This window comes from Rhinatrema bivittatum, chromosome 6 (assembly GCF_901001135.1).
Source record: "Rhinatrema bivittatum chromosome 6, aRhiBiv1.1, whole genome shotgun sequence".
NCBI lineage: Eukaryota > Metazoa > Chordata > Amphibia > Gymnophiona > Rhinatrematidae > Rhinatrema > Rhinatrema bivittatum.
In genome coordinates, this window is record NC_042620.1 from 285289784 (window position 1) to 285315703 (window position 25920).

At 46.0% G+C, this 25920-nt stretch overlaps 1 protein-coding gene across 2 annotated transcripts in view; it reads left to right on the forward strand.

The window, feature by feature from the left end:
• The window catches only part of LOC115094355 (zinc finger protein 211-like), a 64641-nt gene that overhangs the window by 8582 nt on the left and 30139 nt on the right, over window positions 1-25920 (forward strand). For both annotated transcript variants that reach the window (XM_029607327.1, XM_029607326.1), the window contains exons 3-5: window positions 8882-9008; window positions 15858-15968; window positions 19188-19301. In XM_029607327.1, the coding sequence (XP_029463187.1) occupies window positions 8882-9008; window positions 15858-15968; window positions 19188-19301 (352 nt within the window). The remainder of the gene's footprint in view (window positions 1-8881; window positions 9009-15857; window positions 15969-19187; window positions 19302-25920) is intronic.

Here is a 25920-nt window from a genome sequence, read left to right on the forward strand (position 1 = left end):
GTAAAGCCAAATTATTGATGATCTATAAGGACCTTCATTTTCAGTTTTCATGTTATATTCCCCAGGGATTTATCACCATTTATAATAATGAACAACAACCGGAGAAAACGAGTGGAAAAAAAATTAGTCATCTTATTTCCACTGTCTTTTCCCATTTTTGTTGAAAAAGGCATGGGATAAACACAGATGATCCCAGATATCTAAAGAATGGAAATGAAGAAATGGTGTAACTTTTTTTTCTTTTCTTTTCTTTTAACTGATTTTCTTTTTATCTGGTTTTATGTTTTTAATTAGATTTTGCGTGTATATCGTAACCTGCCTAGAATTTCAGATAGTGCAAGATAATAGATTTCTAAATAAATAGATATTACATCTTGGGGCAGTTGCTGCTGTAGGCTTGGGGGTAGTCTGCATAGAGTGGTAGTTTCTACTACCCAAAAAAAAAAACCAACTGGCTAAGCATACCAGTTGGACCATATTGGTTTCTGCCTGCTGTCTTTCACTATGTTACTATGAGAAATTCCTGGGAAAAATAAAATTAAAAAACTGATATCGAAAGTCCCTAATGATCTAACACTTCAAGCTGTTTATATACCGTTGCTTCAGTTATCACAGATTTCTTCAAAATTGGCCACCTACTTGAACACATACTTGATTATTTTTATCCTATTTTCCAGAAGAAAAAAAAGTAGCCTTATGAGATTCCCCTAATACTTTTGTTTTCAGGGTCCGATTTTACCCCAGTTGTGTGTGCGTTCCAGAATTTATCCTCCAGTAGTTCTGCATGGAACTCAATCAATAAACGTATTTAGCAGCAGACCTCTGTGAGATCCAATATGTCACCTTTCAACTGGATTATGTGCCATTGCTTATAACCTGCTGCTTCTTTATTTCACCTGGTAACTTCCTCTTGCTCCTTTAGGCTTCCAGCTTCATTGGAAACATAGCTGGGATCTGCCACCACGAGCCTTCATTCGCAAGCCCCCAGTGATTTTCTTTCCCCTCCCAACGTACATTAGTCCTGTCATTGCTGCGACAGTCCTCGGTTGGGGGCCATGCATCAGGGCTCCTTCCAGAATCCTGCAGCCATGGACCCTAAATCCAGCCACACTCCATGATGTCTACAAATCCTTCCCATCCCCATCAGGGGCTATGAATGCTGCCACCCTAGCCAACCCAGGGAGCAGAGGACCTGAGCTGGAAATATGACCAGGTCTCTCTGCGTGGTGTGGTGGAGCAATGTCCGATATCCTTTCTTCATATGGCATTTCTAATTTTATTTTATTGAAAATATAATGGGGGGGAGCATGGGTTAACATTTATGAAAACTGAAGGATAACCATTACTGCCTAAGTAAGTGGTATAGCCTGGACAGCTGCTGTTCTGACATTTTTTTTACCAGTGTACTTCCATGCTAATATGTATTATTGCAGGTATTTCTTCCCGGTGACAGACATGGCAGGTTCTTTCAAAATTAGTTTTGCATTTCTTTATTTTCATTGACACCAACACACAATGCATCTGAAAAAAAAAAAGAATTGCATGTATATGCAGAATTGTTTTATGCAAGTACATAAATACGCATTTCCCTGTACGTACCCGGATCAGTCCAGACACCTGGGTTGTGACTCCGCACCAGCAGATGGAGACAGAGCAAGACCTGTCGGGCTCCCTACATATAGTAAGGCGCCACCCACAGCCCCTCAGTCTTACTCTGTCTCCAGCAGATGGTGCAGGGTCACCCACAGCCTCTGGGATCCCTGGGTAGAGATAGTTAGTCAGGGATATGGTAGAGTGTAAAAAAAAAAAAAAGGAAAAGGAAAGAGAAGAGGTAAAAGTACTGAAGAAGAAGAAAGAAGAGTCTCCCTTGGTGTGGAAGCCTCCCAGGGGGGTTGCAGGTTTTGAGGGGACCATCCCCCCCTGGTTGAGGCCGCTGCTGAGGGTCGAGGACCCGGCCTGGTTCTGGCAGCAGCGTCGGGGGTGACACCGGGGAGCCCGGTTCACTCACCCCTGCGGGGAGCAGAAGATTCAGGACCCTGGCCAGTGCTGTTAAGTAAAAAAAAAAAAAAGTTTTATTTCGGTCTTTCTTTCTAGCCGCGCCGACTCTCTCGTCCGTCTGCTATGCGGGAAGGGGTCGGGTGGCTGCGGTGAGTGGTCCCTGAGTTTTTCTGTTGTATCTCTTGCTTCTCTCTTCTGGCGGCGCCGAGGACCGCGCATGCCGAGGGGGACGGTTTGCCGTGCGCGTGCCGAGCCGCGAGGGGTTTTGTGCAACTTGCTTTTCGGGCGGTGAAGGATCGTCAGAGGTCCATCGGGGGGGCCGCTCTCGGACGGAATGATCGCCGCCGCGCGCCAGACATAGTGAGGGCAGCAGGGCTGAGCCGTTCCCTCTCAGCGCGGGAACGGCGGCCATTTTGGAAGGCATCAGGGAGGCCACGCGGAAGGCGGCCGGTAATGGCGGCCAGCCTCCCGTGCTTTCCCCTCAACGAGCCCCGGGGAGGAAGCCCCGGGGGGGGGTCCGGTTCGCCAGAGGAACGGAGTATGGAGGAGGCTTCTTCTGACACAGAGGCCTCATTTTCATCGGACTTCGCTCTGTTTAAAAAAAAAAAAAAAAAAAAAAGAAATTATGAAATACAGAAGATCAAAAAAAAAAAAAAGAGACTCGGAAGGCATCAAGGGCTGTGGAGGGTCGCTCACAGCCCCGGAAGCAGACGGCTAGGGATAGGTCCCGCCAAGACATGCCTAGGGAGAAGCGGCCGCTGCGGGGGATCCCGCAAAACTCGGACACGGAGTCTACCTCCTCGGAGGAGGGGGAGCCGGACGCAGGGGTCCCAGGAGGGACCGACGTCCCCGGCGGAGAAGGCCCAGTTCAGCCGGGCGCCGGCAAGGGGGCGCAGGCGGCGGATGGTGAGGATCCGAAGGTCGTCCGCCTGTTCCGGAGAGACGAACTGGCGCCCCTCATTCCGGCCATTCTCAGGGAGCTCGGGGTGGACGCTCCACCGGTTGAGTCCTGGCCGGGGGCCAAAATGGACCCGGTGTTGTTGGGCCTGACTGGTCCGACGGTAGCTTTTCCGTTCCACTTCTCAGCGTCAGACATCCTATTCAGGGAATGGGATTCCCCGGAGCTGGGCCTGAAAGTAAGTAAGGCCATGGACAAGTTGTACCCGCTACTGGAGGAGACGCTGGAACTCCTTCGCCTTCCGAGGGTGAACGTAGCAGTATCGGCGGTATCGAAGAGGTCCACGATACCCATCACAGGAGCCACGGCCCTAAAAGATATTCAGGATGGAAAGCTGGAGGTGCAGCTTAAAAAGGTTGTCGAGGTCTCGGCCCTGGGAGGTCGGCCGGCTATTTGTAGTATTTTTGCCCTACGGGCCGGGCTGCTCGGGGCTCAGAGGCTCCAGGCGAATTGAAGGTCTCTCGGAGGAGGAATCGACGCAGGCAGATCACCTGGAGGCGGTGCTCGCTTACAGCGCAAATGCTCTGTATAACTGGCTGCGGACGTCGGCTAGGACCATGGTGTCGGCGGTATCCGTGCGTCGTCTCCTCTGGCTTCGGAATTGGGCGGCTGATGGGTCGTCCAAGGCCCACCTGGGATCGTTGCTGTTTAAAGGGAAATTATTGTTTGGCAAACAGCTAGACGACTTGATGCAGTCGTTCGGAGTGAACAAGGCTTTCAAGTTACCGGAGGACAGGCCCAGGACGCGGACCTCCTTCACTTCTAGGAACCGTTTTTCGGGGGTCTAGACGTCAGCGTCCGCAGAGATCGGCCGGGGCCTCCTACCGCTCCGGTTCATCTAGGCCAGCCTCATGGTCTCAGTCCTTTCGAGGGTAGCGGTCAGAAGACAAGGTGGCCCCACCTTGGGACCAGGGCCTAAGTCTACCTAATGAATCGAGGAGGGCCCATTCCTCGCGGCAGCCTCCGGAAGTCGTGCCAAACGTGAGAGCCAGGTTAGCACTGTTCTTCGAGGAATGGACCAAGATAATATCGGACCAGTGGGTCCTAAGCGTGATAAGTCAAGGTTACGTTTTGGTTTTTGCACGAACTCCGGCCAACAAGTTTCTCGTGTCCCCTTGCAAGGGGTTGGTAAAGCGCTCAGCGGTAAGAACCACCCTCCGACGGCTGGAAGACCTAGGCACCATTGCTCCCGTGCCACTGAGCCAGCAAAGACGGAGGCGGTACTCCATCTACTTCGTAGTACCGCAGAAGGAGGGCACGTTCAGACCAATCCTTGGAGGGGGTCAACCAGTGCCTTCACATTCCATGCTTCAAGATGGAAACTATTCGGTCGGTGGTGACCTCGGTTCGACCAGGTGAGTTTTCTAGCGTCACTAGATCTAACGGAGGCGTACCTGCATATCGGAATCCAGCCGTCCCATCACAGATTCCTCAGGTTCTGTATCCTGGGCAAACAGTTTTCAGGGCAGAGCTCTCCCATTCGGTCTCGCTACAGCCCCGCGCACCTTCACCAAGGTCATGGTGGTGGTTGCAGCTCGGCTCCGGAGGGAGGGTTTTCTGGTACACCCGTACTTGGACGAGTGGTTCATCCGGGCCAATTCCGAACTCGCGTGTCGAAAGGCGGTTGATTAATCTAGCCAAGAGCCGTCTGGATCCCTCCCAGAGGTTGGAGTAACTGGGGGCGCTGTTCGACACGATGAGGGGCAGGGTCTCCCTGTTCCAGGAGAGAGTGGGCAAGCTACAGAGTCAAGTGAGGCGCCTGTTGTCTCTGCGTTGTCCGCAGGTGTGCGATTACCTGATGGTCTTGGGCTCCATGGCATCAACTAGCCTTGATTCCCGGGGCTTTTGCTCATCTGCGACCGTTGCAATCAGCTTTACTCTCCCGTTGGAAACCGGCGTCGGAAGATTTTCATCTCCCGCTTCCGCTCATGGACCAGGCCAGGTCTAGCCCACAGTGGTGGCCTCTCTCCGATCATCTCACCTGCGGGGTGTCACTGCTCATGCCAATTGGACAGGGGTCAGGACAGACGCCAGTCTCTCTGGGTGGGGAGAGGTCTGTCTGGGACGCTCTGTGCAGGGACAGCGGTCCAGGAGGCAGTCCCAATGGTCCATCAATCGCTTGGAGACCAGGGCAGTGATGCTAGCGCTACAAGCCTTCAGCCCGTTGATTCGGGGGAAGGCGGTCCGGGTCCTATCGGACAATGCCACCACAGTGGCCTACATCAATCGCCAAGGCGGAACAAGGAGTCAGCTAGTGGCGGAGGAGGCTCGCCGCTTGTTGTGCTGGGCGGAACAAAATCTCAGCAACATTGCGGCGTCTCACATCGCCGGAAGCGACAATGTCCAAGCGGACGTCCTCAGCCGCCGTCGTCTGGACCCAGGAGAGTGGGAGTTGCCGGACGTGACCTATCGTCTCATTTGCAAGCCACACATGGACCTGGTGGCCACCACTCAGAATGCAAAGGCTCCGCGGTCTTCAGCCGGCGGAGCGAGCGAGGGGCAGAAGGTGTCGATGCGCTGATGCTTCCCTGGCCTAGAGACGTGTTGCTATATGTGTTCCCTCCTTGGCCCCTGATAGGCACGATGCTTCGGCGAATAGTGTTACACTCGGCAGAGGTGATTCTGGTAGCCCCAGAGTGGCATCGACGGCCTTGGTTCGCAGATCTTCTACAGCTAGCAGCAGTACCTCCTCTTCGGTTCACGGGGACACGACACGCCTCCGTCAAGGGCCCGTCTGTTTGGAGGATGCGGATCACTTTTGTCTCGCGGCTTGGTTTGAAAGGAGATGTCTAAGGGACACGGGACATTCGGATGTGGTGGTTCCCACTTTGTTGAGAGCTAGGAAACAGTCTACGTCCTTAGCCTACGTTCGGGTTTGGGCGGTATTTGAGGACTGGTGCGTTTCTCGCAAGGTGAGCCCTATTGTGTCGTCCGTGCCCGAGGTCCTTGCCTTTCTTCAGGAGGGTCTATCGAAAGGGCTGTCCTGTAGTACCCTTAGAGTCCGGGTAGCGGCGCTCGGTTGCCTCAGAGGTAAGGTGCAAGGAATGTTGGACTCTGGTACCTCCAGGTTAAAGCACTTTCAAGCTTTAACCCCGTTCTCTCTATCGTATCTTTCATAATTAATACTTGCCTTTATCTTCCTTCCAGCTTGTTTTTAAGCTTCCAAGTTCTTGACTCCCGTTGATTGTAACTTTGACTTATTCCTATCTATGGTTATTTATTGTTTACCTGAATTGTTCCTTCAGTTATACCCTCTGTTAAATGTAAACCGATCCGATATGGTTATTTACTATGAAGGTCGGTATAAAAAACTGTTAAATAAATAAAGGAATGTCCTTGGCACTCCACCCGGATGTGGTGCGTTTCCTTCGGGGAGCTAAACATCTGCGCCCGTCGGTGCGACATCCTTGTACGTCTTGGAACCTAAATTGGATTCTTTCCGCTCTGTGTGCGGTGCCGTTTGAACTTTTGAAACGGGCAATCCTAAAGGATCTTACTTTAGAGACTGTTTTCCTCATTGCTATCGCGTCGCCGAGACGAGTTTCCGAGCTACAGGCTCTGTCTTGCATGGTGCAGTTTTTAAGGATCTCGGTTTCAGGGGTTTCCTTGAGGACGGTTCCTTCCTTTCTCCTGAAGGGGGTGTCGGCGTTTCATTTGAACCAGCCTATCGAGCTTCTGGCCTTTCCGGGCGTTGATCGTCTATGGAAGGGGACAAACGACTTGAGAACACTTGGTGTCCGCAGAATTCTTCTCCGTTACCTGGAGGTTACGAATCCTTTCGGGTCTCAGATCACCTGTTTGTCTGGGCGGAAGCCTCTCAGGTGTCCCCGCAGGAAATTTGCAGGTCGGTGACGTGGAAGTTGTTACATACCTTTACTAGACATTACCGTCTTGATGTCCGGGCTACTGATTCAGGGGGTTTTTGTAGAGAGAGAGTACTCCGAGCGGGACTCTCTGGTCCCACCCTCGGTAATTAGCTCTGGTACATCCCAGGTGTCTGGACTGATCTGGGTACGTACAGGGAAAGGAAAATTAGTTTCTTACCTGATAATTTTCATTCCTGTAGTACCATGGATCAGTCCAGGCTCCCGCCCGGGTATGCACTGAAGTAACGGAGAGTCCACTCGGTTGGATTCATGTTTTATCTTGTGGAAGTTGGTCTTGTACCGTTCGCCCTTGAGTCTGACGGTTCTGTTCCAGCTGGGGGTAGTTTGAATTGGTTTCTAAAGAACCGTGTAGTTAGTTAGTCTGACAGTTCAATTTGCTTTGACAATACGTAAGACTGAGGGGCTGTGGGTGGCGCCTTACTATATGTAGGGAGCCCGACAGGTCTTGCTCTGTCTCCATCTGCTGGTGCGGAGTCACAACCCAGGTGTCTGGACTGATCCGTGGTACTAAAGGAACGAAAATTATCAGGTAAGAAACTAACTCACATGCTCCATCACCTAAACCAGCTCTCAATCACACACAGACACAGGCTCTTAATCATACATACACATGATCTCTCTCACACACAAAGGATCTCAATCATACACACATACTCTTTCACACAAACAGGTTTTTAGTCACAAACTTACACATACAGGTTCCCAATCGTAAACTTACATTCATGCTCTCTCTCTCACAGGCAGGCTCTCAATCACAGACATTCTCTCTTTCACATATACAGGCTCTCAATCATTCACATACATGCAATCTCTCACTCACACACACAGGATCTCAAACACACATGCTTGCTCGCTCATTCACTTTCTCTCTCCCCCACCCCGGGAACTTGTGGCAGCAGCAGCCTCCTCCCAACGCTAACCTCCTTCTTTTTCAGCCCTCGCGGAGGAGGAGTCCCATCGGCCGTGGTTGAAGCTCTTCTTTATTTTCCTCCGAGCCGCGCTGCACAGTCTTCTTTTCGTCGGACCGACGCTGACCACACTAGCGTGGTCTCTTCTTCCCGCGCACGCACCCGTGCTCACCACTTCCTCTTCTGGGGGGGGGGGGGGGGGGGTGGGAAGAAGAGAGCATGCCGGTGCCGCCGACTCCAGCTATTCTGCCGCGTTCCGCCCGGGCTGACAGCATTTTAAGCCCGGGCGGAGGAGGACCGGGTTGCAGCTGGGTCAGCGGGGGACTGGAAAGTATGGCGACACACTGATTTAGTAGATTTGTCTGCGAGCCAGATGCAGCCATCAAAAGAGCCATATCTGGCTCGTGAGCCATGGGTTCCCGACCCCTGCCTTAGGTCCTTGCTTGTATTACTAGTGCCCTTACAATTCTGGGCTCCCACATGAAGTCTTGCTGGGCAGACTGGATGGGCCGTTTGGTCTTCTTCTGCCGTCATTTCTATGTTTCTATGTTTCTCTCATGCATCTCAGAAGATGGATATTGCACTTATTCATTAATATTGCACTTTGTTTTATGATTTAAACAAATGCTGCCAGAGATGCCTTTGTACTTGGTTTTGACAGAATATGAAAGAAACAGGGAGAGAGTGATGCTTTTGATAGCAGTTCTTGTTCTGCTACTATGTTCCTCAACATTCTCACAGTAGCTCTCTAGTAGCAGGGAAAAAGGTATGAAAAGTGCGAAACAGAGGGAGCCGAAATTTCATCTAGGTATTGCACTCTTCTTTAGCAGGTTACTTTTTGTGCACAGAACATAGGGAGACAATTCACCCCATTTGCTTTTAGACTGCAATAGACAGCTAAGGGGCAGATATAAATGTTCTATACAAAAATTGCTCCAGTTTTTCTCATTAGTAAAATTAGAGTAGTTTTAGATCCTGAAACAAAACTTTGATACATTTGCCCCCAAGTGCTTTCGGTGCCATCTAATAACCGTTAGACACACTGCTGTGTTCCTAGTTACATTTTGACCTATGATTACATACATAAATGGCAGGAGGGGTACCTGAACATGTCCCTCTTGCCTTTTCAGGCATCGGTCACATTCCATGATGTCGCCGTCTATTTCTCGGAGGAGGAGTGGCAGCTGTTAGAAGAATGGCAGAAGGAGCTGTACAGGAATGTGATGAAGGAGATCCATGCAGCCCTGATCTCACTAGGTAATGACTCATTTTCTCTGTTTTACTTTGCATGAACTGTGGGACATCTGAAACATGAGCATTTTATTCTGGCTTGGGCAGGGGTGGGGTAGCTAGGACATTTAGGGAAACTTTTCATCTGGCTCCTTCCTCACTATTGCAGGTTTAGAACTGGAAGCTTAGGTACGTTCTTGGGGTTGGAATGAAGAGATTTTCACAGAACATTCCTAAGCTACTTTGGAGACTATGCTGGCCTTTACATTTTTCTGCTTTTATATGTGGGGCCTTTAAAGTAGATTGCTCAAAACTGTCATTTATCTTTGATTCTGACTGGACTGTAAAGTTTGTTCCCTTTGCCTTTCCAAGCCACATTTTTTTTTTCATCCTAGCCTTGTTTTATCACTGCTATGCCAGTAATGAAAGAGGTCACAAGAAATCTCTGGGCAGCACTTTCCAAGCTGTGACATTACTGGGCAACTTAGGAAATACTGTATTTTATGTTGTTTTTCTATTGTGTAGACGGACTCAGGATCAGTAAGTTATGCTTCCCTGCCAGCAAATGTAGACTGAGCAAGCTGATGTCAGTCCTGCAGTGACCTCATCCTACCAGTATTCCCCGTCTACAACAGATGGAGGACGTGCATCTCCTTATGGGGATTGCTTCATGTTTTTTAGAAGGAGAAATTTGACTTAAGGAAAAGAAAGCCCAGCTCTCCTGCAATGATACCAAAAGGTCCCTCCCCCAGTTGAGAATTCCTGAGGTGATTTCCATGGTCGCTCAGGTGTGTGCCTTGGTCCAGTAGCTGGGTTTCCCGGTGTGGACTTAGCTGCTAGTTCAGCTGAAAGGCAGCAGGTGCAGGATGCCGAGCGCGGCAGTGACGGCAGATGCCCTCTCCCCCCATAGCTGGAGATCGTCTCTGTACTCAGCCGGTAAGCGTTGAGCTCAGGTAAGGTTAAAAAAAAAAGTTGTACCTTTAGAATCAGAGACAGAGGGGTTTTTAGGACTTCCTCTGGTCTCTGTGCTTGGCGCGCTGTCCCACTGTTCGTTCCTGCTCCTGGTAGGGTTGGGGAATGGAGCAGCCTGGCGGGTTGAGGCCTGGCAGCTAGGCCCTGCAGCTAGACATTTTGTTTGCATGCCATGTGGTAGACCACGGAGATTTCGCATGCTCCTATGTGTGCTTTGCTGCCGTCTACAGGCCATCGATGTGCGAAGTGCTTCGACTCTGCACACACATTGTGCGCTCAGTTTTGGGCACGCATTTATGCGCGCAACCTTTGAACTGTTTGAACATTTTCACTTGGCGCACAAGTTGTGTGTGTGCCTTGCTGCGCTTCTCCGGTGCTTATTTTTTTGTGTGCATAAACATTTTGAGCACGAGCTGTTCAGAAACGTTTACCAGTGCTATGGTGTCAGTAAACAAGAAGCCTAAGCACCTTTCTCTTTGTGTTGCCTGCCATATTAGGGCTTCTCAGCCTGACCAGTCTTCTAATGTGCCAGTGCTGTTCGGACACTCAGGGAGAGTTGTCTTCCTCAGATTTTGCAAAGCCTGGCTCCTCCCATTCTGATGATGGATTGGTTGTGGCCTTGGCTGGAGGGATGCCGGACCTTGGCTCTCCCTTGACTGGCTCTTCCGCAGGAAGAAGGCAGTTCTGTGGGCCCTGCCCCATTTACTTATGGGCTTGGTCTGGATCCAGCTGCTTTTTCTTGGGTGAAATTTTTTCAAGGCTTACAAGCTTTTTTTCAGGCGCAGTCTTCTACTTCACCCAATCCTATCAGGTTGGATCCTCAGCCGGTGGCTTCTCCCTCTTCCAGTCCTATGCTAAGGTGCAGGAGCTCGCCTCGGTTCCCTGCAGGTATTCCCGATAGGAACCCAGATGGCACTGATGATGAGGCAGATCCTGATTCCTTGGAAGATGGGGAAATTCCTCCAGGACTGAAATTGTATCGAACTATGTTGCGGTTCTTTCATAGAGATGAACTGCCAGCCCTGGTTTCCCAGACTTTGAAACAGCTGGTTGTTCCTGGTTTGGATGCCATGTCGGAGCCAAAGAAGACTCCCACTTTGGTTTCTTTGCGTAAAGCCTCCTGTTTTTTCCCTGTGATGGATGCCATTCAGGAACTGATCTTGAATGGGACACCCCAGAGGCAAATTTTAAAGGGGATTGGATATTGGAAGGCTAGTACCCCCTGGATCTGGCTGTGAGAGCATTTGTGTTTTCCCAAAGTGGGTGCACTGGTATTTGTTGTCTCTAAGCTGACGACTATCCCCATAGAGGGAGGAGCGGCCTTGAAGGATGTGCATGATAGGAAGATTGAGGCCATCCTTACGCAAGCCTTTGAGGCAGTGGCAATGAATTTATAGATCGCTTCCTGTTACACCATAGTGGCACAATATTGTCTGCTTCTCTCTTAGGAGGTTGATGATTCTGGAGGGAATTCCAGAGCGGTCATGGAACCCACTGCTGCCTTTCTAGCAGACACAGGCTGCAATTTGATCCGTACCAGGTGTCCGTACCAGGTGTCAACTCTGGTTGCGAAACTGGTCAGCTGACACAGCCTCCAAAGCTAATCGTACAAAGATGTTATTTATTTATTTTATTTATTTAACAATTTTATATACCGACCTTCATAGTAGATTACCATATCGGATCGGTTTACAGTTTAACAAAGGGAAAAAACTAGAGTAACAAATTCACGTAAACGAAAGATAACCAAAGCAGGAATAAGTCAAAGTTACAATCAACAGGGGGCGGGAACTTGGAAGCTTGCAACAAGCTGGAAAGAAGAAAAGGCCAGTAAAGTAATTTTACCGTAGAGTGTACAAGTTACAAACTTAAGAACGGTGCTTTAATCTGAAGTCTAATCTGAAGTTCTTAAAAGGTTTGCTCTTGTTTGGGAGCGAGTTGGGAGGGAGTTCTTAAAAGGTTTGCTCTTGTTTGGGAGCGAGTTGGAGAAACTGGCCAGTAAGTGGGGCAAATCTCCGGTTCCTCGGTTGCCGGAGGATAAGAAGCAATTTCAGCACCCCTTTGGCATGAGGGGTTGTCTATGGGGTTCCAAGTGGTTTAGTCCCTACAGGGGGTCGACCTTTCAGAGGACTCGTCCTTTTGGTAGGTGTCAGTCTTTTCGTCCCAGACAGCCTAAGAGAGGGAGGGGGAGTTGACTCGGGGGGGGGGGGGGGGGGGGGGGTAGGGGGTGGACCTTCCTAAGCTGCCCAATAAAGATTTGCCGACCCACCTTCGGGAACAAGAGACAGAGGGATGCCTCGCTCTTTTATCAGAGGTGGGTTGAGATCATATTGGACCAGTGGATCCTGGAGGTGATACAAGAAGGATATGCGCTGAAATTTTGCAGTATTCCTTGGGATGTGTTCGTGGTATCCCCTTGCCACTCCCCAAAGAAGAAGTAGGCAATGGAGTTTATGCTTCAAAGGTTCCTCGGGCTGAGAGCTGTGGTTCCGGTGCCCGTGTTGCAAGAAAGGCGCTAGTCCATTAATTTGGTTGTGCCCAAGAAGGAGGGTTCCTTTCGGCCCATCCTGGCTCTCAAAAGGATCAATAGTCATTTGAAGGTGACTCATTTTCACATGGAAACCTTGCGCTCTGTGATGATGGCAGTGCAGTCGGGGGAATTTCTGACCTTACTGGATCTGTCCAAGGCCTACCTTCATATTCCCAACCATTTGAAACACTATTTTCTTTGTTTTGTGATGTTGGGACGCCATTATCAGTTTAGGGTGATGCTCTTTGGTCTAGCCACCGCCCCTAGAATGTTTTCCAAGGTTATGGTGGTGGTAGCGATAGCCTTGAAATGAGAAGGGATCCTGGTGCACCTGTACTTGGAAGACTGGCAGATTTGAGCCAAGTTTCAGGAAGACAGCTGCCTGATGACACACTAGGTGATCTCCTTGTTGCAGGAGCTCAGTTGGATGAGGAACCTGGCCAAGAGCAGTATTCATCCAACCCAGTCGCTGGAGTATCTGGGGATGTGGTTCAACACAGGGCAGGACAAAGTTTTCCTGCTGGAGGTTTGGATTCAGAAATTGATGTCTCAGGTGCGTCAGTTGGTGAACACTATATGCCCAATGATGTGGTCCTATCTACAGGTGCTCGGCTTAATGGTCGCAACCCTGGAAGTGGTGCCGTGGGAGAGGGTGCATATGCATCCTCTTTAGCACTCTCTACTGTCTCATTGGAACCTGCAGTCTCAGGAATATCCAGTTTTGCTCCACTTGCTGATGGCAATCTGCTCCCACCTCCCGTGATGGTTGCAAGAGGCTCATTTGAGAAAGGGAGTCTCCTTGACCTCCCTGAGCTTTGTGGTACTCACAACAGATACGAGTCTCCAGGGTTGGGGAGTTCACTGTTGGGAGCTGATGGCCCTAAGGTGTTGGAATGCTGAAGAGTCCCGCTGGAACATCAATCGCCTGGAAGACGTCCAGTTTGCACTTTAGCCACAGGCTGCAGGGTCAGGCGGGTCCACATGATGTCGGACAACGCAACAACGGTGGCGTACATCAATAGCCAACAAGTGGTGGAGGAACTAGACCACCTTATGGACTGGGCGGAAGGACATCTACAGATGATCTCAGCCTCTCACATTCCAGGAAAAGACAACGTAAGAGCAGACTTTCCTAGCAGGGAGAGTCTGGACCCAGGAGAATGTGTGTAAGCAGACAAGACATTTCAGCTGATTGTGGATCACTGGGGCCTTCCGTTCCTAGACCTGCTGGCAACTTCTCGCAATGCAAAGGTTCTTCGACTCTTCAGTCGCAGGAGAAATCCGTGGTCCCTGGGAATTGATGCTGTTGTACAGGTCTGGCTGGAAGACAGATTGCGTTTTGCCTTTCGTCCATGGCCATTGCTGGGCAGGATAATTCGTAAAATTGAAGGCCACAGGGGGCTAATACTCCTGGTGGCGCCAGACTGGCCCAGGCATCCATGGTATGCGGATTTGCGAAGACTCCTGGTGGAGACTCCCCTTCGTCTTCCACCACACGTGGATCTATTACTGCAGGGTCCAGTGTTTCAAGAAGATCCGACTTGGTTCTGTCTTTTGGTTTAGCCTTTGAGAGGGTTCGCCTGTTGAATCTTGGTTATTCTTCTGTGGTGATTGCCACTTTGCTCCGCGCTCGGAAGGTCTCTACTTCCTTAGCTTATGTGTAGGTTTGGAGAGTTTTTTTGAGGCCTGGTGTGAGGAACCTGGTGATCTTTCTCATTCAGTTAAGATCCCTCTCATTCTGGATTTTTTGCTGGATGGGTTGAATAAAGGATTGGCCCTTAATTCCTTGAAGGTACAGGTTGTGGCTCTTGCCTGTTTCAGAGGCCGGGTGAATGGTGATTCCTTGTCATCTCATCCTGATGTGGCCCATTTTTTGAAGGGAATGAAGCATCTGAGACTTCCCTTGAGTTACAGGTTCCCTTGTGGAGTCTTAACTTGGTGCTGGATTTTTTGGTGGGTCCTACATTCTGACTGCTGCATAGCCTTTCCTTGCAGTTGTTGATCTTGAAGACAGTGTTCCTGGTGGCTATGTGTTCTGCGCGTCAAATTTCTGAGCTGCAGGCGTTTCTTGTTAGGAGCCATTCCTTTGGGTGACTCCAGAGGCATTACAGCTGCATACTGTTACATCCTTCTTGCCCAATGAATCGGTCCATCTCCTTGCCATCCCTGGATAAGGTCAGGGATGTGGAGGAGTATCACCTCCTGCGCCCCTTGGATGTCAAAAGACTTGTACGGTATCTGGAGGTTTCTGAACCTCTCTGGAAGACGGATTGCCTGTTTGTCCTCTATGGTGGAAGTGAGCAGGGTGCTCCAGCTTCGCAGGATACCGTAGCTCGCTGGATTAAGGAGGTGCTCACAGCTGTGTATGTGGATGCTGGGAAGCCGGTGCTTTCTCGGGTTCGGGCTCATTCCACTAGGGCTCAGGCAGTGTTATGGGCGGAGGTGAGATTGTTGTCTCCTGTCGATATCTGCCAAGCTGCGAAGTGGTCCTCCTTACATACTTTTTCCAGGTTTTATCATCTGAATGTGCAGGCCCAGGAGGATACAGCCTTTGCAAGTGCAGTGTTGACTGGACCATGAGCAGCCTCCTGCCCTGTTGGGAAGTAGCTTTGGTTCATTCCACTGCTCCTGAGTCCATCTGTTTACATTCTAGGAAATGGAGAAATTACTTACCTGATAATTTTGTTTTTCTTAGTGTAGACAGATGGACTCAGCTTCCCGCCCTTGGCCACATGAGTGTGTCAAATGTCCTTCGGTGGGGTTCTGGATTCCAAGGGATTACTGGTAAGTGTTCATCCAGTCCCTAGATTGAAATACTTAGAATATTACATGAGTTCAGTGTTTCTTGTTGGTTGTTTATAATAAAGTTTTTTGCTAGTTTGTCCACAGTTACTTTTGAAGAGAATAATGACAGGCTGGGGTCACTACAGGAGTATATATACTGTGACGTCAGCTTGTTCCATCTCCCATCTGCTGGCAGGACAGCATAACCCACTGGTCCTGAGTCCATCTGTCTACACTAAGGAAAACAAAATTATCAGGTAAGTAATTTCTCCACTTGTGACTCCAATAAAATGTTTCACCACTGTAGCATTGCAGTTGTGCCCTGCTTTTCTTTTTTTTTTCCTGGGATTCAGAGACCAAAATGGGCTTTGTCTCAGAACCCTTTCAGAGGACCCACTAATTTGGGAAGCCCTGCTTGAAGGAAGGCTTTATCAGCTGCAAAGCTGCATTTGTGCGAGGTTTCTGCCTATCTGCAGCGAAGGCAGAGTTATTGCCAACAGACTGAGTAACCTAGGGGACAGTTTGTCAGACTCTAGCAACTGCAGTTCTGTAACACAACACATTTTGTCTTTTTAAAATATAAATTGCAGGCTACAGAATTCTGAATACTGAGGTTTTGCTCAGGATCAAAGGTGAGGAAAAGCCACCCTTCCAGAATGAGGACGCCGAGGGCAGACATGGCACGAATGATCCCAGTACAGGTGAGGGGGAACTGCTCTTTCCATACACTAACCAGTGCCAGTCGTGCTAGCTATCCTTCTAGTTCTGATTTTGAAGATAAGAAATTGAGATTGTTTGATTAAAAATGTAGTTTAAAAATTGTTCCCTTATTTGAAGAGTATATAGCATTTTATATTATCTATTTATTTTTATTTATTTAGATTTATATTCTGCTTTTTGCACCTTTTTTTTTTTTTTTTCAGTGCTTCAAAGCAGATTACATTCAGGTACTGTAGTTATTTTAGCGTTATACGCTCAAGGAGGAACATTTCAGCCTAGCTAGCAGTGGATTAGTTGGGCTCAAAAAGGGGTTGTGCTAGCACAGATTTGGAACCTGTGAGCAGCACTGGCAATCATCAGGGCTTCAACTGATTTGGTTAGGCTAAAATGCTGCTTTAAGTCTTAATCAGCCTTACTACCCCCATTCTTTCAAATATCCACCTGATTGTTCCTTCATCCTACTCTTTCTTTCATAGGTCTTGATCCTTGGGTCCCTTTTTTTTTTTTCTCTGCCCAAAGAAATTTGAATTCTTTTATACTTGGAAGAAACAAAAGGAGTAATTTAGTGTCCACAGAATACAAGAGCACCCATATTCCAAAACCAGTAATAAACCTCCCAGTACCTTCCATGGATAAAGTCAAAGATAACTTCACCTTGGACAAGAACTGATATTCCTGAGAACCTTTGTTTACAAGGCTGGCTTTTATTACTTGTTTGAGGAAAAGGCACAGATAAGTGGGAGTTGGTTGACTGCACTGTGGCATTCTGATTATGTGGGCCAGTTTTTGACGTGGCCACATTGGGACGAAGTCAACAGGTACAGTTTACCTCCTGGGCTTTCCACTGGTTTTCAGAAGGAAAGCACAGGCGCATTTTTTCATTTTGAAACTAGATACACAGATAAAGTACCCACAGGGCATTTTCACCTCCTTTGTATGTGGGTTGTTTTTTTTTTTTTTTTAATGAAAAATAACCCACGTAGAGTTGCAAATTAAATCTTTGCATGCTATTTTCCCCTTCTGACCTAAAGATGCCCTCAGGAATGCCTCCTCTTGCTGCAACTAAAAACAGGTGAACTTTTAGTCACCTTGAGGGAAGGCAATTCTCTTAACAATTTACATGCAGAAATTCCTATTTAACCGCATGCGGTTTTGAAAATAGATCTCTATGATGGAGTTTCTCACTATAAACTTGAGGAAAGAAAACACCGCTTGGATCTGCATTAGTAAACAGAAAAAATTACTAGATTATAGTAAGTAATGGATAAAAAAAATGCCCATTACTGTTCATTATGTCGTTGTACTGTTTCATAAACTCAATAAAAAGGATTAAATTAAAAATAAGCATAGTAAAGCTCAAAGAATGTAAAATTACGAACCCGCACTGCCACCAGCCCTCCCTTCCACACCTCAGTAAATTAGTAGGTAGCAGTGTCCACAGGGTTCTTGCAGAAAAGAGGAGCAGGATCAGGCGAGTAGAAAACACTTGCGCGCTCTTCCTCCTGAGGAAGCTGACCGGATGCTATGTCAGCATGGGGTAGTGCATTTCCACCTGTTTCGCTATCATCTTGTACTCCTTTCCTCAAACTAAGTATTTGAAGTGATTTAAGTTGTACCTCTGTTATTCTTTGTTTGTTTTTATCTTACTTTACTGACTTATGTATATTAACTGATTATTTTATTGATTTTATGTATGTTAATTGTAAACCGCTTAGATCCACCAATATGTGTATATGCGGTATATAAGAACCTTTTAAAGAAATAAATATTTACTTCATCCATTTCTGTTCTTCCCTTTTTTCCCACCTCTTTCTGTACATTTCCCTGCCGTTCACGTGTAATAAGAGAAGCCTCTCTTATTCTCTTTTCTCTTTCTCTGCTCATATTTCCTCTCTTGCATGAACCCACAGCCATCAGCTCCACAGTCTCTCCCCTATTTGTCTCTTCATCTCTTATCAATGCAGGGAGCTTAGTGTAAGTCCTTGCAATATCCTGGCCTGATTTACTATGTTTCCTATTATCTTGTAAACTTGCCTCATCTTAACTCCCCCTGCTTTCCTCTCAAATTAATTCATGATACGGACTGTGTATGGGTGGCCTCTGAACAGTGCTGTTTTCAGGGTAGTCTCACTGAGTAGTCATGAAATATTTGTATATGCATGATCTGGAATCCAGATTAATGTACATATTTTGGTAACTCCTGAAAAACAAACCAGTTTTGGGGCCCATGAGGACCAGAACTGAGAACCATTGTGCTAGGCTCCTAGTTAGCAGCATAAAATTTTGCTCTGCCCTGCTGTTTCAGAAACTGCATTGTTTTACACGTCACATCTGTTTCCAGTTTAAACCATATCCTAAAATATCAGTGAGTCATCACTCTGGTCTCCCCATACTACCTTCAAGTTCTTACTGCAGCCCCACGTGCAACTTCAGGTCTTCACCAGTCCTTTCCATTCCATTTTATCCCTTAGTCAGTAAAGGGGCTTTTCCTTTATGCCCCATGTCTGTTCTGCTCTGTCCCTTGTGTTTTTCAAAAACAGACTAAAAATCCACCATTTTTTTTTCCTTCCTTCTCATGAATACAGTGTGCAGCTTTTTAGACAAATGCTTAGTTAAGCTCCTTGCATGGAGGCATGATGCAAAATGACAAGAATAATTCACGAATGTATCATGCACTCTGTAAAACCCTAACCCATGGAACCAGTCAGTTGCGCAGTCTGTGAAGTTGTGTGCAACTGTTGTGCACCCAGGGCTGCTCCCCATAATTATGGGGAATCTGAGGACAGAAGCTCAATGAAGACGAAAACATAAGACGTACCGGTATCCAGTTTTGATTGGCACCGGAGGAAACTGTGAATTACTGCTTGCTGTGTCTACTTCTGGAATGTTGAACAGGCCACACGAAGGGTACAGTTATCTTTCTGAAGCAAGTGGAGAAGCCACAGTCTTACATGACCCTGTGGCATGCAGTTTTGTCTTTTTCCCCTGATTCTCTGTCACTTATTGTGCTTTTGTTTTTAAAGCATTATGTAAGCGCTTAATATCTCAATACTGTGTTGCTCTTTTCTGCTATGCTTCATATTTGTGACATCACTTGTGCAGCAATAGGTGAAAGTTTAAGCATCAGTTCTCCACATGAAACAGAGTGCACTGTAACTTGTGGTGCTCCGCCATAACAATGAGTGTTTTTCATTTAATAGACTATCCAGGAGTCAAACCTGACATTTTGTTAAGGATTAAGCATGAGGAAGAACCATGTCACAGGAATTCTCATGGCTCAGAGAGAGAAGACTGTATTGATAGCCCAAGAACAGGTACGTAAGAAATGTTTCAGATATTTAGAAGTAGCATTGTAAAATAAGCCATGAACAAATTGGAGAAAGTTCAGATTTCAGCCTAAAATAGGTCCAGGTCATGTGAAATGGATGAATCTTTATTTTTCACTTCCTCCTGCAAAAACTTCTGGGGGTTTGCAATTATGAAAACCTGCTGAAACTATAGCTAAGAAATCAGGAGTGGCATGCACAGTCCCTTCTACTTGCCAGGTGGCTACTGTGATAGAGTTACGCGCACATGCCTGACAAGATTTCCTCACATCAGATATGATCAAGAGAAGGCATATCCATGGTAAGAGCAAATTGTCAAGCTTCTCAAAGCACAACCAATTTGAAATCTGTTCAGAGATTTCAAGTGTATGAAGGATGCAATCAGACTAGTACAGTCATTTGGATTTATAAAGCACTTTCTGGAAACAGGATTGCAGCATGTTTACGTTAGAATATTAAGAGACATGCAGACACCGCTGGAATGGATGACCTTGCAGCCTGTTTCTGGCACCAAGACTACACAACAATTTCCAAAAAAGGCAAAGAACCAGTATTGTTAGAGCCTAGTTACAGTTGGATAAGCAGACAGAGAACAAGAGAAACTGGCTTGCCTAAGATGAGTCCATGCTAGAGAGTAGTTCTGAATGTATGTCTATGAGGGCCAGTCTCTTGCGGTGCCCTTTGAATTTGGATCCTACAATTTCATATGCAAGATAATTATTATTTCTTCAGTTTAAAACAACTTCTCTCAAACATTAACAGTTCTTAGCTCTTGCCACAAGTCTCATTTTAACCCAAATGGCTCTGGTTTTCTAGATTCCCAACAAAACCAGACCAGCCTGAAACAAACAGTTTCAACTAGGAGGGAAACACCCACCCCGACTGGTCCCAGTCTGCTCTTCTGGAGTCCTGCCTCTCTTTTTCTCTGTCTGCCTTCTCTGAGTAGCAGGTTTTTGTAAGGACTTCCATGATTCAGCACCTTTCCTGCTGAATCATGGAACTGATGCTGTGCAAGCCTTCCTGCACTGCTGTTCCCAAGATTCATTTGACTCTACATTTCAGGCTTCCTGCTCCTGCTTGAGTTACCTGGCAGGGCACATGCATGCCTTCAGTGTCCTAAAACATATCTTGATAGTTTAATCAGTGCTCCAATCATCAGACCAAACTTCCTCCTTGATTTGGGCTATTTCGGCACAACTTGATTTAAAAAGATTGTTTCTTAAGAATATTTTTCTAACTTTTAAAATATAAAGTTTATGGTTACAATAAGAAACAAAATTGCACCCTAAACAATGTATTACATGACAGGAGATGTAATCTCATAACACATATTATTACATGCTCTTTTGTTACTTGCAGAATAAGAGCTTAAAAAAAGATCCAATCAAGAACAATGCAATAAACAACAACTGTAGAATCTCAATAAAGGCAAAAAGCCCAGCCTGAAATTCAGGCTGACCAGTCCCACTTGAAAGTCAAAGAAAAAGGCAGATAGAAATCCAAAGACATCCGATAGACAAAGGTACTGAAAAAAAACAGAGCTATGCATCTTCCACAAGGAATCTGAGGAAATAGCTTCCAACGGTTGATGCTTTTGACCTTTCAAGAAATCGGATAGTTGGGAGGATCAAAAAAGAGAGAGGAGTTCTGGTCCTATACAGCTCTTACAGCATTTACAAGGATAATTCAAAGATAAAGAGGCCCCCATTGCTAGGAGCTCATGACAAAGTTCCAGAACTTCCCATCCCCTCAACTGAGTTTCTGTAATAACGTTTAGAGAAAAACAGTTTAAGAATGCGATCCTGAATAGATTCCAAAATAAATGAAACAAGTGAAGTGGTATTTTAAAGAAATGTGGATACAAGATCCAAAGAAATATTCCCCTTCAGCCAAATTAATTGAGGATTTAATACCTTCTTTAATATCCTTTCTAGAACAAGATTTAGATAGTAAATAATATGCCCTAAGTAACAGGGAGAGTACAGCATCCATAATACTTGAAAGAAATTTCTTTCAAGTAATTTTTAGAAATCTTCCTCAATATAGTCACAATTGTAAAACAATTTACCAAATTGTATTTATTTATTTAAAGCTTTTTTTTTATACCGACTTGTGTGATACAAATCAAATCGGTTTACAGGGAACAAAGATCTTAACAATAACAGTCCACATTAAACAATAACTAGAAGGAGAAAAAAGTTACAATAAAACAAGGGAGTACAACTGGGAACTGGAAAAGCAGAGGGGAGGAATTAGATAACTAATTACATTCATATAAGTGGTAGAATCGGGCTTACATTTAGTCTGTGTCATGGCTATGCTTTAGCAGTGAAGCAAATTTATATGTTTTAACAGATTCTCCATATTCTCAACCTTTCATCATAGGGTTATCCTGTCTTTAACCAAAACATTCCAGATAGATGCTAAGGTTTCCTCTCTCTCTTCTAACTCATTGAATTGTTAGAAACGAGGTAACATTTTTACATAATTTAATCCACTCTTCAGACTTGATCAAAAACTGCAGCTTCTAATCTCGCAAATACCTTCAGCAGCACCTCTAAGGTTAAGCCCTTCGCATAGTTGTCCTTTTCAGGCTCCAATAGCAGTTGTTGTTGGTTTTTTGTTTGGGTTTTTTTTAATAGTTTTAAAGGTAGAAGCAGTCAAAGAGTTAGCATTGCCATCCCTCACTCTGGACTTTGTGTTTTTACCTGAAAGAGATGAGTTTGCTATGAGCCCTGAGAGAATGCAAATATTCCCTTAGAGCTGGTCTGACCATCACTTAGTTTCCTTTGAAGAGGGGTTTGGGAACCACATAAACCAACCAGAAAGACCTTAGTTATACATTTTGAGGCCAAAAATGAAATGACTTCCTTAAGGTTCTTGGAAGCTATAGAAGAACACCCCATTGTGCATAATGAGATCCCACTTGAGATATTAGTAGGTAAAGGGAATGGGGGATTTCCTTCTGTTCTAGATAGGATTGTCTCCTATTAAAGAGAAAATATGTAGTAAGAAGAAACCCTCCCTTTGGTATTCCATTGAGTTGCGGGACATGAAACAGACGGGGAAAACAGCTCAACCATCTTTTGTGTAGATCTTTAGATAAAGTTAAGAACAGGAGTCATTTAAAAATTGCAATTAAAGAAGCTAAGAGATTATTCTGTTCACTATAGATTACACTAGCAAAGAATTGTCGCAAAGCCTTATTTGAATTAGCCAGGAATTTACAAGTACCACACAATCGACCCTTGCCGGTTGAAAATGAATTGTGAGGATTTTGTCTTGCATTTTAAACATAAAATTGTTTAAGATCAGAAAGGATCTGGTTGCTAAGGTTTTTATTTCAAGTGATAGCTCTCTAGCCTGTTACAGGAAAACTCAGTTTTTTTTATTTTTGAGGGGTTTCTTTCCAAAAATTGGAAAAAGTCAATATCTGCCCTCTTTAAAAAGCCTAGGTTGGATCCTTCAGTTGTGGACAGCTATCACCCTGTAGCTAACACCCTCCCCACTGACCTAAGACTCGAACCAACGTCATAAACTTGCAAAAAGAAACTAAAAACATGGCTCTTCCAAAAAGCATTCACGACATCATGAGGACAATAAATACTCAACTCACTTATACCCACTAACCCTCTACTCCACTCACTAACCCATCTCCTCCATGAAATGCCCAGTCTCCCATTCTCCCCTATCCATCCCACACACTCCTATATTGATCCTATGTGACTAAATTAACACAGAATGCCAATCTTCCAAATACCTAAATGAATATAAAGAGAAACCCCCCTCCCAATTTATTCTTTATCTGCTTTATTTGCTTGTTAAATTTTTCTTTATTTGCCTTATCTGCCTGTTAAATCTCTCTCCCCCTGTTTTGCTCTCTGTTACCACACCCTGTTGCAATGTAACCTTTTCAACTTGTTCTATGTAAACCGATGTGATAACATGCGTTGAATGTCTTTATATAAAAACAAATAAATAAATGATTTCTAACCTCGCCTGCCTTTAGGTATGTAGCTACTATTTACCAGCAACCCTCCTGTTAGAAAAACTATCCAACTGTCTGAAGAAAAACAAATCTCTATAGGTTACACAAGGCTAAGCTTAACACTTCATCAGGCAATACACACACAGACAATTAGGGGCACTGACTATAAGAAAGACAATAGTTACAAAAGCATATTTAACATCCAGTGATTATCCAATTACTATTAATTTCTGCTGGTATTGCCTCTCTTTAGCGAAGACTTACTTTTGAGCGCTAATAAGCTTTACTTTACTAATCTACAGGGTAGGAAATGGAGCCCAGGTTCTTACCATGTGGCTGGAAATAGCTTATGTTCTTGGGCTGGCCGGGAGTTCCCTCCCTTCACAGGTCTCCAGCACAGAGGGAGAGAGGACAGTCACAGCCACCGAAGCGACAGACTGTTCAACTCTTAAATCTTAGACCTTGTCTCCGCAAGTCATCTCTGCCCAGGATGCATGGGGACAAAGCAGGGATGGAGAGTCACAACACTCAGACGGACTGCTTCCTTCTCTTTAGATGGGTAACGATGAACTGACAATGGACGTCCAAAAGGGCTGTTAGCTTGCCCCTTTTCAGTGGCTCACCTATGCATAATTCAGCTGTTCATGCATAGTCAGTTGAATGCATAATTAAGGTTTTTACCTTAATTTTTTTACCGCTCTTTTAACAGTTTCTTTGTTTGAACTGGAGTTCAACAAGCAGTCAGTTCTGATGAATGACAGTTACACAGTTTTGGTAGGTTCTGATAAAGTATGATCCTGGAATTACATTTAGGACCATAAAAAAAAGGCCCTAATATTATTGCAGGTCCAATTGCCTCACCAGACCATCTGTGCTGATGTTTCTTTTGGCCCGATTTTGGTGCTTGTCACATACACAGTACTGCATTTGGCTGCCCAGGACAGATCAGGCCCTGTCTATTTTCTCTCCATTTAGCTGTGCAAAGCCCAAATAGGCCAATGTCCATTTTTACTGACATCAGAAGCTCCATCTTAGCTGCTTGTCCTAAGGAATCAATTTGGGAACTGATTATGATGGGAAACAATAGTTAAATGCCTTCCAGGATCTTCAGCTAACAGAAATGCAAAAAAGGTGGTCAATGCAGTTATAGAAGAAAGTAAAACATCTGATATCAATGTTACTATCCATCTGTGGACCAATGACCTTGCTAGAAACGATGCCCAAAAAAGTATAGAAAGATTTCCAAAATCTAGGGAAAAAAATTAGCATATGGCAAAGACTATTGCCTTTTCAGAAGTATTATGTGTTCATGGAAAGGGAAAGGAAAGGTCATGCCATATAGATAACTTCAATGCCTGGCTCGAAACCTGGTGTAAAAAAAAGTGAATTTGGATATGTTGGAGCAATACAAATTTATATGGTAATGATGACCTACATTTGTCAATGGCAGGAAAGAGGATGCTAAGTGAAAAATTCAGATCTTACTTTATCAGGCATTTTAACTAAGGAACGGGGTGGCAGGAGGTTGCCAGGGAACTTTGCATGTCACCCCCAAGCAAAACAGGAAGAGGGAAGAGAAAATAAAAACAATCACTTCAAAAATATAGAAAAGTTGACTAGGAAGAGCAGCTGGAAAGCGGACTACAAATGCTCATAGTATGGGTAACAAAATCCCAGACTTGCAGGCCTTAATGATGGAGGCAGACTTGGACATTGTTGTGGCTATGGAGACATGATTCACTGATTCTCATGACTGGAATACAGCCAGAGAGGACAGAAAAGGGGGAGGAGTAGCTCTTTATGTCAAACAATATCCAAGCAACTGAATTGCAAGGGATGTGGGGTAGAGAAGAAGCATTGTGTACCGTCCTAAAAAAGAATATGGTACTTCCATTTTTACTGGTGTGATTTACAGGCCACAGACTCAAACAGAAGAATGGGACAGGAAACTCATAGCATACATCCACAAGGTGGGAAAGAAGGGCGAAATGTTGGTTAGTGTTGGGTTTGAGGCATTGTGTGGACACTTGGTCACTGTGGAGATGACTCCTCCCATGGGGAGGGGCCCCGTGGGGAACCACAGCGATAGGCTAGACTCAGAGAGCAGACACTGGAGATGGAAAGCTTTATTGTACTGCTGTAGATAGATGGTAATAATGCAGGACGAGAAGGCACTGTAGTCCAGTAAGGTGCCAATAAGTTCAGACAGCCTCAGATGGAAAGTCTCACCCAGACGTACAAGGTTAGTAGTGTTCCGCAGAGCGGGATAAGCCGAACCTGGTGGGTGGAAATGGAGAGCTGGATCATAGAGGTACGCACGGAAGAGTAGTGCTGGAATCCTCCTGGTAGCTGGTGATAGGTGGGGCCAGTGGTCCGTGATGCAGGATACTTCTGAGCTGAATAGGCCCTCGAGGAGCGAGTACCCGGAAGCACAGATGATCCTGTAAGGAGAACAGAGACCCCCGAGGAGCGGTTGTCTAGTTAGTAGAGAAAACCCCGAAGGATAGTTGGAAGCGAGAGGCCCCCGAGGAGCGTGTGCCCAGAGCTGCTTCAGGAGCGAGATACCCCAGAGGGTAACGAGGAGTCTAAGCGAGCAGCTTAGAAACGGTCAGAGTAGCT